This window comes from Heptranchias perlo, chromosome 35 (genome assembly GCF_035084215.1).
Source record: "Heptranchias perlo isolate sHepPer1 chromosome 35, sHepPer1.hap1, whole genome shotgun sequence".
Lineage (NCBI taxonomy): Eukaryota > Metazoa > Chordata > Chondrichthyes > Hexanchiformes > Hexanchidae > Heptranchias > Heptranchias perlo.
In genome coordinates, this window is record NC_090359.1 from 28902385 (window position 1) to 28915658 (window position 13274).

At 57.9% G+C, this 13274-nt stretch overlaps 2 protein-coding genes across 2 annotated transcripts in view; both read left to right on the plus strand.

The window, feature by feature from the left end:
- Positions 1–6012, plus strand: part of LOC137301968 (F-box only protein 24-like) — a 63483-nt gene extending 57471 nt beyond the window's left edge. Inside the window, exons 6-9 of the mRNA XM_067971685.1 lie at positions 1047–1168; positions 2502–2633; positions 4333–4503; positions 5241–6012. Of these exons, the coding sequence (XP_067827786.1) occupies positions 1047–1168; positions 2502–2633; positions 4333–4503; positions 5241–5582 (767 nt within the window). The 3' untranslated portion in view covers positions 5583–6012. The remainder of the gene's footprint in view (positions 1–1046; positions 1169–2501; positions 2634–4332; positions 4504–5240) is intronic.
- A 936-nt stretch (positions 6013–6948) lies between these two features.
- LOC137301969 (zinc finger MYND domain-containing protein 15-like) overlaps positions 6949–13274 on the plus strand; it is a 7207-nt gene continuing 881 nt past the window's right edge. Inside the window, exons 1-3 of the mRNA XM_067971686.1 lie at positions 6949–7450; positions 8641–8990; positions 12123–12351. Coding sequence (XP_067827787.1) covers positions 8660–8990; positions 12123–12351 — 560 coding nt within the window. The 5' untranslated portion in view covers positions 6949–7450; positions 8641–8659. The remainder of the gene's footprint in view (positions 7451–8640; positions 8991–12122; positions 12352–13274) is intronic.

Below are 13274 nucleotides of genomic sequence, written 5' to 3' on the forward strand. Positions count from 1 at the left end.
AGATGATGTTTAACGTGACTCTGACATTCCCCTCTGGGCTATTTTAACAGAGGCATGAAACTGATTTCAAATCAATGGGATAGAAGCTGCATTAGACACGTAACAGAGGCACATTGTAAAAAAGGTCTATAAGGAAGGACATACTTGCCTTAGAGGCGGTGCAACAAAGGTTCACTAGATTGATTCCTGGGATGAGAGGGTTGTCCTATGAGGAGAGATTGAGTAGAATGGGCCCATACTCTCTGGAGTTTAGAAGAATGGGAGGTGATCTCATTGAAACATATAAGATTCTGAGGGGGCTTGACAGGGTAGATGCTGAGAGGTTGTTTCCCCTGGCTGGAGAGTCTAGAACTAGGGGGCATAGTCTCAGGATATGGGGTCGGACATTTAAGACTGAGATGAGGAGGAATTTCTTCACTCAGAGGGTTGTGAATCTTTGGAATTCTCTACCCCAGATGGCTGTGGATGCTGAGTCGTTGAGTATATTCAAGGCTGCGATCGATAGATTTTTGGACTCTCGGGGAATCAAGGGATATGGAGTTGAGGTCGAAGATCAGCCATGATCTGATTGAATGGAGGAGCAGGCTCGAGGGGCCGAATGGCCTACTCCTTCTCCTATTTCTTATGTTCTTATGTCTAGCCACATGCCCATTAGAACCATCACTAGTGAGCTGTAGCTCCACGTGTAAGGAGGGATAGGCCATGAAATATATCAAATACTAGGTTACGGTAAACCCCAGATATATTTCAACACAGGACCACGGAAGGACAAACTAACGAAGTAACTTTAGATTGATGCCAGGAGCAAAGAGTGAGAAGTGTCCAGAATAAGCTGCTGGGCAGCGCAGTGGACAGGAACCCCTCAGAGGCCATGTCACACAGATGGATGCTGAACCTTATCACGTCCTCAGGACATTCCAGTGCTCTTTGTAGCCAATGCGTTACTCTGGAAATGTAATCACTGTTCGAGTAGGAGAGTGATGGACTGTGGGTCAGGCCTTTTGTACTCGTTAACCTCACATTATAACCTGGACTTTGGGTTGCAGATTCTGGAGCAGTTTATCTGGAGGTCCACACTGCAGGCGTTTATCGAGATCTCTTTGGGACTCTTCACGCCTTTGATCCGTTTGACCAACAGATCCCACTCGCCCTGGCCCTTTCCTCCAAGGTAAAGATCTTACCCCAGAAATCTTCTACTGTTTGTATAAAACCACAGCTACAGCAACCCCTTCTCCTGTATCTCTCCCCCTTCTCCTGTATCTCTCCCCTTCTCCTGTATCTCTCCCCCTTCTCCTATATCTCTCCCCTCCTCCCCCACTCCCCTTTCTCCTATATCTCTCCCCTTCTCCCCCACTCCCCTTTCTCCTGTATCTCTCCCCTTCTCCTATATCTCTCCCCTTCTCCTGTATCTCTCCCCTTCTCCTGTATCTCTCCCCCTTCTCCTATATCTCTCCCCTTCTCCCCCACTCCCCTTTCTCCTATATCTCTCCCCTTCTCCCCCACTCCCCTTTCTCCTATATCTCTCCCCTTCTCCTGTATCTCTCCCCTTCTCCTGTATCTCTCCCCCTTCTCCTATATCTCTCCCCTTCTCCCCCACTCCCCTTTCTCCTATATCTCTCCCCTTCTCCCCCACTCCCCTTTCTCCTGTATCTCTCCCCTTCTCCTATATCTCTCCCCCTTCTCCTGTATCTCTCCCCTTCTCCTGTATCTCTCCCCCTTCTCCTATATCTCTCCCCTTCTCCCCCACTCCCCCTTCTCCTATATCTCTCCCCCTTCTCCCCCACTCTCCCCTTCTCCTATATCTCTCCCCCTTCTCCCCCACTCTCCCCCTTCTCCTGTATCTCTCTCCCTTCTCCTATATCTTTCCCCCTTCTCCCCCACTCTTCCCCTTCTCCTGTAACTCTCCCACACAAACACAACCCCAATGTCATTCTATTACTGTCTTTCCCCCAGTTTCTCCCTCCTCTCCTGAAGGTTCTGAATCTCGCGGGAGTTTGAGTTTCACCTGAATCACCCTTTCTGTCCGGCCTCTGGCCCATTCTTCATGTGTGAGCCTGGTGGTGACCACTGAAGGACTGGTTGACTGTGGAGGGCGTCACGGCCACGGCCAACTCATCCCTCGACACGCGGACTTTCCGACAGGAGCCACTGGACAGTGATTGAGGGCGGGGGAGCTCTGGCTGCTGTGTCCCTCCTTAGCCGGGGGCACTGAGGCCAACTGCAGCAGCCTTGGAGAGATCAGCTAACTCAGCGCGGCCTGGGTTGGAACCTGGCACCTGGCTGGTTTGGAGGGCTCAGTACTCAGACCCCACACTGCCCCTGAGCCTCCCTTGGTCATTGGGCTGCCTGAGACCATACCTGCCCTCTCACCATCGGATTATTGAGAGTAGATTGCGGGAGCCTGTGGGGCCATGGGGAAGGACTCAGCCATGTTGAACTGGACAAATGTTGCATCTCCAATGTCTCTCCACCAATCACTGCTCTCAGCACTTTCCTTCCAGGTCACCAGTTGTTCTTTGGGATACAACCACCTGGGATTGGTGGATGAATTTGGACGGATATTCATGCAAGGGAACAACCGATACGGACAATTGGGAACAGGCGACAAGATCGACCGAGGGGAACCCACCCTGGTACGGTCCGTCAGATCAACATCCATTCTAGAGAACTGTACACTTAGAGTTCAAAACCACTGAGGAGACTCCTGTACCTGCCCTGGGAGTGTTTGATGGGACAGTGTAGAGGGAGCTTTACTCTGTATCTAACCCTGTACCTGCCCTGGGAGTGTTTGATGGGACAGCGTAGAGGGAGCTTTACTCTGTATCTAACCCTATACCTGCCCTGGGAGTGTTTGATGGGACAGCGTAGAGGGAGCTTTACTCTGTATCTAACCCTGTACCTGTCCTGGGAGTGTTTGATGGGACAGTGTAGAGGGAGCTTTACTCTGTATCTAACCCGTGCTGTACCTGCCCTGGGAGTGTTTGATGGGACAGTGTAGAGGGAGCTTTACTCTGTATCTAACCCTATACCTGCCCTGGGAGTGTTTGATGGGACAGTGTAGAGGGAGCTTTACTCTGTATCTAACCCGTGCTGTACCTGCCCTGGGAGTGTTTGATGGGACAGTGTAGAGGGAGCTTTACTCTGTATCTAACCCGTGCTGTACCTGCCCTGGGAGTGTTTGATGGGACAGTGTAGAGGGAGCTTTACTCTGTATCTAACCCGTGCTGTACCTGCCCTGGGAGTGTTTGATGGGACAGTGTAGAGGGAGCTTTACTCTGTATCTAACCCGTGCTGTACCTGCCCTGGGCGTGTTTGATGGGACAGTGTAGAGGGAGCTTTACTCTGTATCTAACCCGTGCTGTACCTGCCCTGGGAGTGTTTGATGGGACAGTGTAGAGGGTAACCTGCGTTGCTACTTTTAATGATTTGTGAATCTGTTCCCCCAGATCTCTCTGCTCCTCCACCCCATTTAGACTCTGATTATCCCAGCAGTGTGTGGCCTCCTTATTCCACCTACCAAACTGCACAATTATCTACATTGAAATTCATTTGCCAATTACACGCCCTTTCTGCAAGTTTATTAATGTCTTCCTGTATTTTGTCGCTGTCTTTCTCGGTATTAATTGTATCCACCAATTTTGTGTCGTACGGAAATTTTGAAATTGTCCTTCTGATTCCCAATTCGAAATGGTTGATGTAAATTGATGAACAACAGTGGTCCCAGCACCGATCCCTGTGGAACACCACTTCCCACCTTTTCCCAGTCTGAGTAGCCACCCTTAACCCCGTGCTATCCATTCTGCTACCTGTCCCCTGACTCCACGTGCTCTGACCTCTGTCATGGGTCTACAATGCGGTACCTTATCGAAGGCCTTTGGAAAATTAAAATGCACGTGCGCACAGTCGAGGGGTGGGGGATTGGGGGTGTCACCGGCCTAAACCCCCTGGAGTTGGGTAGGTGGGGAGTCTCACTATGGGGACGGAGCTCGCAGGCTGGTGTGGATTCGGAGTCTCGGAGAAGGCTCAGAGAAGCGACTGGCCAGAGCTGCGATCGGCTCCAAGTGCTGTCCGCCGTTTGGATGTTATGTTTTGGAGATTGCGAAAGGGTCCGCAGAGTAACCGTGCGTAACGGCGATGGATCGAACCGCGCTAATCCCCACGGAGGATCCACACGGTACAGGTGCTGCTGTAATGAGCCGCGGAGATCGGGTCTCACTGAGCGGAGACCAAAGGCCCTGTCGCAGGCTGGGGTTACTGTGCGGGGGTGGGGGGTTTGAGGGCGCGACTGTACGCCCCTATTATTACATTTCTCTTGTGGTCCTGTTTCTCCAGGTGCCCTATCTGAAGAGGCCGGTGGATGTCTGGTGCGGGTTGAACCATTCCCTGGTGCTCTCCCAAGTCAGCGATTTCAGCAAGGAGGTTCACGGCTGTGGGTGTGGAGCAGGAGGGCGTCTGCCAGGCTACCCCAAAGGGAGCGCCTTCTTCGTCAAGCTGTATGTTCAGGTAGACACCCTGCTCTCAGGAGATTTACCAAAACGGTCCCAGGGATGAGGGACCTCAGTTATGTGGAGAGACTGGAGAAGCTGGGATTGTTCTCCTTAGAGCAGAGAAGGTTAAGGGGAGATTTAATCGAGGTGTTCAAAATCATGAGGGGTTTTGATAGAGCAAATAAGGAGAAACTGTTTCCAGTGGCAGGAGGGTCGGTAACCAGAGGACACAGATTTAAGGTAATTGGCAAAAGAACCAGAGGGGGAGATGAGGAGAATTTTTTTTACGCAGTGAGTTGTGATGATCTGGAATGCGCTGCCTGAAAGGGCGGTGGAAGCAGATTCAATAATAACTTTCAAAAGGGAATTGGATAAATACTTGAAGGGGAAAAATTTTGCAGGGCCACGGGGAAAGAGCAGGGGAATGAGACTAATTGGATAGATCTTTCAAAGAGCCGGTACGGGCACGATGGGCCGAATGGCCTCCTCCTGTGCTGTACCATTCCATGATTTTCAACAACCGCTGTGTGGGGAGAGGTTAAAGATCACACTGCATAACCGCGGCTGGTCGCTGGTTTAACGATTACTTGTAGCTGCTTCTGTGACTACACTTCAAAAAAGTACTTCATTGGCTGTAAAGCACTTTGGGACGTCCCGAGACGGTGTAAAGTTTTGTATAAATGCAAATTCTTTCTCTCTCTCTCTCTCTCTCTCTCTCCACCCCCACCCCCACCCACCCCCCCCCACCCCCAGGTCCCGCATTGCACCAAGCTGCTCTGCTCCACCCGCGAGTGCCTCTACATGCTCTCCTGCTACGACATCAGCGACGTGCTGACCTTCCGGGAACTCCCCTCCGCCAAGGCCAGGTCCCAGGGGGCGGACTCTGAGATCGAGGGGGCTCGGATGTGCTCTCGGTACCTCAGCCAGCTGGAGAACTGCAGCAGCCTCGACCAGCAGGTGGATAAGATGAAGGAGATCATTGGCCAGATGGGGCTGTCCAGTTACCAGAAGGACTTCCTGCGGGAGGCCATCAGCACCTTGCAGCGCTCGATGGGCGGGACAGCGCCCGCTGCACCCAGAGATGGCACACTGTGACCCCCTGCCCACTCGTGTGGGACGCCTGGTCAGTCAGACAGTGCCCTCGCACACTAATGTATGGATATTTAGTACTTTTAACTTTCCAGGACGAAGCTCCAACAAATCAGGACTTTAAATGTGTGTTTTTTATGGCAATAAAATGCGTTAATTAAACGGACAGGAACTAACTGGGTTTGTAGGTCCTCTGAAAATGCACAAAGTGAGAGGATGTTTCTGAAGGTGGGACCCTCGTCCCCTTTCCCCCAGGACTCTGAGGCTCAGTGCCCACCCACCCTGAGGGTCGAGAGAGGCGTCCCCTCCCGGGGGGGGGGGTTTCTCTCCCGCTCTGGGGGTGATTGCGTGAATCGGCACAGCGTCCCCACCCTCACCCCCACCCTCACCCTCACCCTCACCCCCATCCCCACCCCCACCCTCACCCTCACCCCCACCCTCACCCCCACCCTCACCCTCACCCCCAACCCCACCCCCACCCTCACCCCCATCCCCACCCTCACCCCCACCCTCACCCCCACCCTCACCCCCACCCCCAAGCCCACCCCCACCCCCACCCTCACCCTCACCCCACCCCCACCCTCACCCTCACCCCCAACCCCACCCCCCACTTCACCCCCAACCCCAACCCTCACCCCCACCCTCACCCTCACCCTCACCCCCACCCTCACCCCCAACCCCACCCCCACCCTCACCCCCACCCTCACCCCCACCCTCACCCCCACCCCCACCCCCACCCTCACCCCCACCCTCACCCCCACCCCCACCCTCACCCCCAACCCCACCCCCACCCTCACCCTCACCCCACCCTCACCCCCATCCCACCCTCACTCCCACCGCATAGCACGGCCGAGGGGTCGATCTCTCGGTCCAGTCAGCGATCACGATTCTCATTAGAGACCAAGGGACCCTGTATCCCTTCCCCTGTACAACATCATTCACCCCTCCCCCCTCTACCCCTCTCCCTCTCCCCTCTCCCTCTCCGTCCCCCTCTACCCCTCTCCCTCTCCCCTCTCCCTCTCCGTCCCCGTCCCCCTCTACCCCTCTCCCTCTCCCCTCTCCCTCTCCGTCCCCCTCCACCCCTCTCCCTCTCCCCTCTCCCTCTCCGTCCCCCTCTACCCCTCTCCCTCTCCCCCCCTCTATCCCTCTCCCTCTCCGTCCCCCTCCCTCTCCGCCCCCCTCTACCCCTCTCCCTCTCCGCCCCCTCCTCTTCCTCTCCGTCCCCCTTTAACCCTCTCCCTCTAACCCTCTCCCTCTAACCCTCTCCCTCTAACCCTCTCCCTCTCCCTCTCCTCCCCCCACTTCTCTCCCCACCCTTCTCCCTCTCTGCCCCCTCACCCCTCCCCTTCCTCCCTCGTGCTGGGCGCCCGCCCAGTGTAGGCTGCCCTGCCCGTCTGGTCAGTCTGTCTCTGTGGGGACCCAGGGCACCAGATGGGAGTTATACTGTGAACGGAAAATGTGGTGCAACACTGCCACTTGCTGGGAGCTCACTGTAACTGCAAGATGAAAGATTCCTTCTTTCTCCCCCGGCCACCACCCCATTTTTCGGCCCATCGTTCCCAGGGGTGTCGACCAGCTCAGGTACAGTTCTTGATCCCTATCCTGTGATGCCTGCTGTTCCACCATGAGATGCATCGCAGCCACAGGTTCCCATCACACCCGGGGGTTTCCGGTTTGTCCACAATCCTCGAATCGTTCTAACTTCCTGTTGTGACGTCATGATTAAGGTGAATCAGAATGTCGAGAATCTGAATCAAAATATTAGTTTTTAACAGGAAGGAATGTTCCGGAACCCCCGCTGCCTCAGGAGGAATGTTCTCACGGAATCTCTGAGTGTTTATTTCTGAACCCGTTCTGTTCGAGAGCGACTGAAGGTGAGCAGGTACTGGTGATTATCGAGGGAAAGGTCCTAGAGAGTCGGATGCTCCCTGGGGACCCCCCCCCCCCGCAATCCCCCCCACCGGAACACCCAGGATCTCAGGGATAGCCCCCCACCCTTGCGAGACCCCCTCCCACAGGAACCCCCGGGACCCCAGAGACAGACCTCCACCCCCCAGGACCACTTTGGGACTCCTTCCCCAGGGCCCCTCCACTCAGGACCCTCCCCGGGATCGCAGGGACAGACCCGATTAAAGCAGGAGAGCAGCCCGACATCAACATTTAAAAAACGGACATGTCCAGTGACAACGCTTGACTATAGTGGTTTCTATCGAGGGTACTGACCCTCCGACAGTGCAGCGCTCCCTCAGTACTGACCCTCCGACAGTGCAGCGCTCCCTCAGTACTGACCCTCCGACAGTGCAGCGCTCCCTCAGTACTGACCCTCCGACAGTGCAGCGCTCCCTCAGTACTGACCCTCCGACAGTGCAGCGCTCCCTCAGTACTGACCCTCCGACAGTGCGGCGCTCCCTCAGCACTGACCCTCCGACAGTGCGGCGCTCCCTCAGTACTGACCCTCCGACAGTGCGGCGCTCCCTCAGTACTGTCCCTCCGACAGTGCAGCGCTCCCTCAGTACTGACCCTCCGACAGTGCGGCGCTCCCTCAGTACTGACCCTCCGACAGTGCGGCGCTCCCTCAGTACTGACCCTCCGACAGTGCGGCGCTCCCTCAGTACCGACCCTCCGACAGTGCAGCGCTCCCTCAGCACCGACCCTCCGACAGTGCAGCGCTCCCTCAGTACTGACCCTCCGACAGTGCGGCGCTCCCTCAGTACTGGCACTGGGAGTGTCGGCCTGGATTTTGTGCTCGAGTCTCTGGAGTGGGGGCTCGAACCCACGACCTGCTGACTCAGAGGGGCAAGAAAGAGAGAGAGAGAGAGAGCGAGCTCCCCACTGAGCCCCGGCTGAGACCTTTCTCGTGTTTGCGCTCGCAGAGTGGGGTGAGGTACTGACTCCTGGTATGGGTTGGTGTCCCTGTGAAGGTGGGAGGGGTGTGGGGTGTGGGGGGATTGATAATTGGAGCAGGGTTACGGGCGTACAGACAGTGAGGAGCAGGGTATCTCCCTCTGTAACCCTTGTTTGTCTCCCCCTCCCACCCCCCACCCCGCCCCCCCTCACCTTCCAGTACGGACACAGCCCGTCGGATGGAGTTTGTGACAGGTTACCGGGATCATCTGATCGATTTCTCGGAGCTGATGTTCCACTGGTACCGAAAGTATGTGACGGAGCGGGGGAAGGGAGTCGGAGAGCCCGAGGGCTGGCGCCGCAGGAAGGAGGGGGCTGTGAGGAGGTTGCCCCCCGACGGATCGCTCTGGACACTCCACGTCATCAGGAACTCCCGCACGGCCCTGACGGTGGAGAACCCGGCCCTGCAGATCCAGGAGGGCTTCTACAACGACGAGGCTCTCTCACTCCGAGACCTGGAAAAATACGTCAGCCTCATCAACCTGGAGGACGAGGAGGAGGAGGAGCTCGGTATGTAAATGAGCAGCCACTGCCGCACCATTGGTTAAATATGATTTATCTGCAAAAGCTTAACATCACTTAACGGGCAAAAGCCGCCCATTCTCCTCACTGGATCAAACTTCATCAAACAAAGAGATATCAGCTGGAGGAAAGGAGAGTCCTCTGGGACCACTGCCAGTGCCAGCCCCTGGGACCACTGCCAGTGCCGTTCCCTGGTACCACTGCCAGTGCCAGCCCCTGGTACCACTGCCAGTGCCATTCTCTGGTACCACTGCCAGTGCCAGCCCCTGGGACCACTGCCAGTGCCAGCCCCTGGTACCACTGCCAGTGCCAGCCCCTGGTACCACTGCCAGTGCCAGCCCCTGGGACCACTGCCAGTGCCATTCCCTGGTACCACTGCCAGTGCCATTCCCCGGTACCACTCCTAGTTCCGGCTCCTGGTTCCGGCTCCCGGTGCTGCCTGGCCTACCCGGCTCAGTCACTGAATCTGGGAGTTGGGGCAGGGGTGGGGTGGGTGTCAGAGAGCAGTGTGCGTGAAGCTGTCGGACTCCAGGACGTTAACTGTGCCAGTGCGAGGTGTCGGCTGAGATTGGTCTCAGTGCCCCGGCGTCTGGAAGGGGAGGAAGCCTGGGACCCGGCTCCTGCTCCCGCTCCTCAAACAGCGACACTCCTGGAGTTATCGGGTGAGCATCCGGCTCATGTGATGCAGCACATGGTTGGATAGCCCGAGGCCCTCACCACCAAGCTCTCGGGTCCACACGGGTCTGGAGGGAGCAAAGGGGAGACATTACAACAACAGCAACCTGCATTTATATAGCGCCTTTAACGTAGTAAAACGGCCCGAGGCGCTTCACAGGAGCGATTATCAAACAAAATTTGACACCGAGCCACATAAGGAGATATTAGGACAGGTGACCAAAAGCTCGGTCAAAGAGGGAGGTTTTAAGGAGCGTCTTAAAGGAGGAGAGAGAGGCGGAGAGGTTTAGGGAGGGAATTCCAGAGCTTAGGGCCCAGGCAGCTGAAGGCACGGCCGCCAATGGTGGAGCGATGGGAATCGGGGGGATGGGCAAGAGGCCAGAATTGGAGGAGCGCAGAGATCTCGGAGGGTTGTAGGGGCTGGAGGAGGTTACAGAGATAGGGAGGGGGGCGAGGGCCATGGAGGGATTTGAAAACAAGGATGAGAATTTTAAAATTTAAAATTTTGAAATTACATCGAATTTACAGCACAGAAACAGGCCATTCGGCCCATCTGGTCCGTGCCGGTGTTTATGCTCCACACGAGCCTCCTCCCTCCCTACTCCATCTCACCCTATCAGCATATCCTTCTATTCCTTTCCTCTCATGTGTTTATCTGGTTCCTCTTAAATGCAATAAATATGTTTTTACCCTGTGACTTGTCTCCCCCACTCACCCCTCCCTCCTCCTCTCCCCCTCTCCCCCACCCTCATGCATCCCTCCCCACCCTCCCCGCCCTCTGCCCCCCACTCTCCCCTCCCCTGCCCCCCACTTTCCCCACACCCTCTCCACTCTCCCCTCCCTCTTCCCCCCACTTTCCCCTCCCCCGGCCCCCCACTCTCCCCTCCCTCTTCCCCCCACTCTCCCCTCCCCCTGCCCCCCACTCTCCCCTCCCCCGGCCCCCCACTCTCCCCTCCCTCTTCCCCCCACTCTCCCCTCCCCCCTGCCCCCCACTCTCCCCTCCCCCTGACCCCCACTCTCCCCTCCCCCTGCCCCCCACTCTCCCCTCCCCTCCCCACTCTCCCTCCCCACTCTCACCTCCCCCGGCCCTCCACTCTCCCCTCCTCTGCCCCCCACTTTCCCCACACCCTCCCCACTCTCCCCTCCCCCTGCCCCCCACTCTCCCCTCCCCCTGACCCCCACTCTCCCCTCCCCTGCCCCCCACTCTCCCCTCCCCTGCCCCCCACTCTCCCCACTCTCCCCTCCCCCGGCCCCCCACTCTCCCCTCCCCTGCCCCCCACTCTCCCCTCCCCCGGACCCCCACTCTCCCCTCCCCTCCCCCCCACTCTCCCCTCCCCCGGCCCCCCACTCTCCCCTCCCCTGCCCCCCACTCTCACCTCCCCCGGCCCCCCACTCTCCCCTCCTCTGCCCCCCACTTTCCCCACACCCTCCCCACTCTCCCCTCCCCGTGCCCCCCACTCTCCCCTCCCCCTGACCCCCACTCTCCCCTCCCCTGCCCCCCACTCTCCCCTCCCCTGCCCCCCACTCTCCCCTCCCCCTGACCCCCACCCTCCCCTCCCCCTGACCCCCACTCTCCCCTCCCTCTTCCCCCCATTCTCACCTCCCCCGGCCCCCCACTCTCCCCTCCCCTGCCCCCCACTCTCCCCTCCCCCTGCCCCCCACTCTCCACTCCCCCTGACCCCCACTCTCCCCTCCCCTGCCCCCCACTCTCCCCTCCCCTGCTCCCCACTCTCACCTCCCCCGGCCCCCCACTCTCCCCTCCTCTGCCCCCCACTTTCCCCACACCCTCCCCACTCTCCCCTCCCCCTGCCCCCCACTCTCCCCTCCCCTGCCCCCCACTCTCCCCTCCCCTGCCCCCCACTCTCCCCTCCCCCGGCCCCCCACTCTCCCCTCCTCTGCCCCCCACTTTCCCCACACCCTCCCCACTCTCCCATCCCCCTGCCCCCCACTCTCCCCTCCCCCTGACCCCCACTCTCCCCTCCCCTCCCCCCCACTCTCCCCTCCCCCGGCCCCCCACTCTCCCCTCCCCTGCCCCCCACTCTCACCTCCTCTGCCCCCCACTTTCCCCACACCCTCCCCACTCTCCCCTCCCCCTGCCCCCCACTCTCCCCTCCCCCTGACCCCCACTCTCCCCTCCCCTGCCCCCCACTCTCCCCTCCCCTGCCCCCCACTCTCCCCTCCCCCTGACCCCCACTCTCCCCTCCCCCTGCCCCCCACTCTCCCCTCCCTCTTCCCCCCATTCTCACCTCCACCGGCCCCCCACTCTCCCCTCCCCTGCCCCCCACTCTCCCCTCCCCTGCCCCCCACTCTCCCCTCCCCCTGCCGCCCACTCTCCCCTCCCCTGCCCCCCACTCTCCCCTCCCCTGCCCCCCACTCTCCCCCTCCCCCTGCCGCCCACTCTCCCCTCCCCTGCCCCACACCCTCCCCACTCTCCTCTCCTTGCAGCCCTGCAGCACGATCACTTCATCCACATCGACTACCTTCTCCTGCTGACCGATGAGGACGGCTTTGCAATGGGCCTGGACTTCACGCTGACCCATGGAGCCCCCCTCACGGCCACACAGCTGGCCATGAAATGCTACGACCTGCTGTGTCAGGGCATCACTTTCCCCATGTGTGGCTGTGAACCCCACAGACCCAGACAGCTCATCATCGGGGATGAGGACATCCAGAGGTGGGTGTTAGACACTGGGGGCTCCCTCTACACTGTCCCATCAAACACTCGCAGGGCAGGAACAGCACGGGTTAGATACAGAGTAAAGCTCCCTCTACACTGTCCCATCAAACACTCCCAGGGCAGGTTGAGGGTTAGATACAGAGTAAAGCTCCCTCTACACTGTCCCATCAAACACTCCCAGGGCAGGTACAGGGTTAGATACAGAGTAAAGCTCCCTCTACACTGTCCCATCAAACACTCCCAGGGCAGGTACAGGGTTAGATACAGAGTAAAGCTCCCTCTACACTGTCCCATCAAACACTCCCAGGGCAGGTACAGGGTTAGATACAGAGTAAAGCTCCCTCTACACTGTCCCATCAAACACTCCCAGGGCAGGTACAGGGTTAGATACAGAGTAAAGCTCCCTCAACACTGTCCAATCAAACACTCCCAGGGAAGGTACAGGGTGAGATACAGAGTAAAGCTCCCTCTACACTGTCCCATCAAACACTCCCAGGGCAGGTACAGGGTTAGATACAGAGTAAAGCTCCCTCTACACTGTCCCATCAAACACTCCCAGGGCAGGTACAGCACGGGTTAGATACAGAGTAAAGCTCCCTCTACACTGTCCCATCAAACACTCCCAGGGCAGGTACAGGATTAGATACAGAGTAAAGCTCACTCTACACTGTCCCATCAAACACTCCCAGGGCAGGTACAGGGTTAGATACAGAGTAAAGCTCCCTCTACACTGTCCCATCAAACACTCCCAGGGCAGGTACAGGGTTAGATACAGAGTAAAGCTCCCTCTACACTGTCCCGTCAAACACTCCCAGGGCAAGTACAGGGTTAGATACAGAGTAAAGCTCCCTCTACACTGTCCCCTCAAACACTCCCAGGGCAGGTACAGGGTTAGATACAGAGTAAAGCTCCCTCTACAA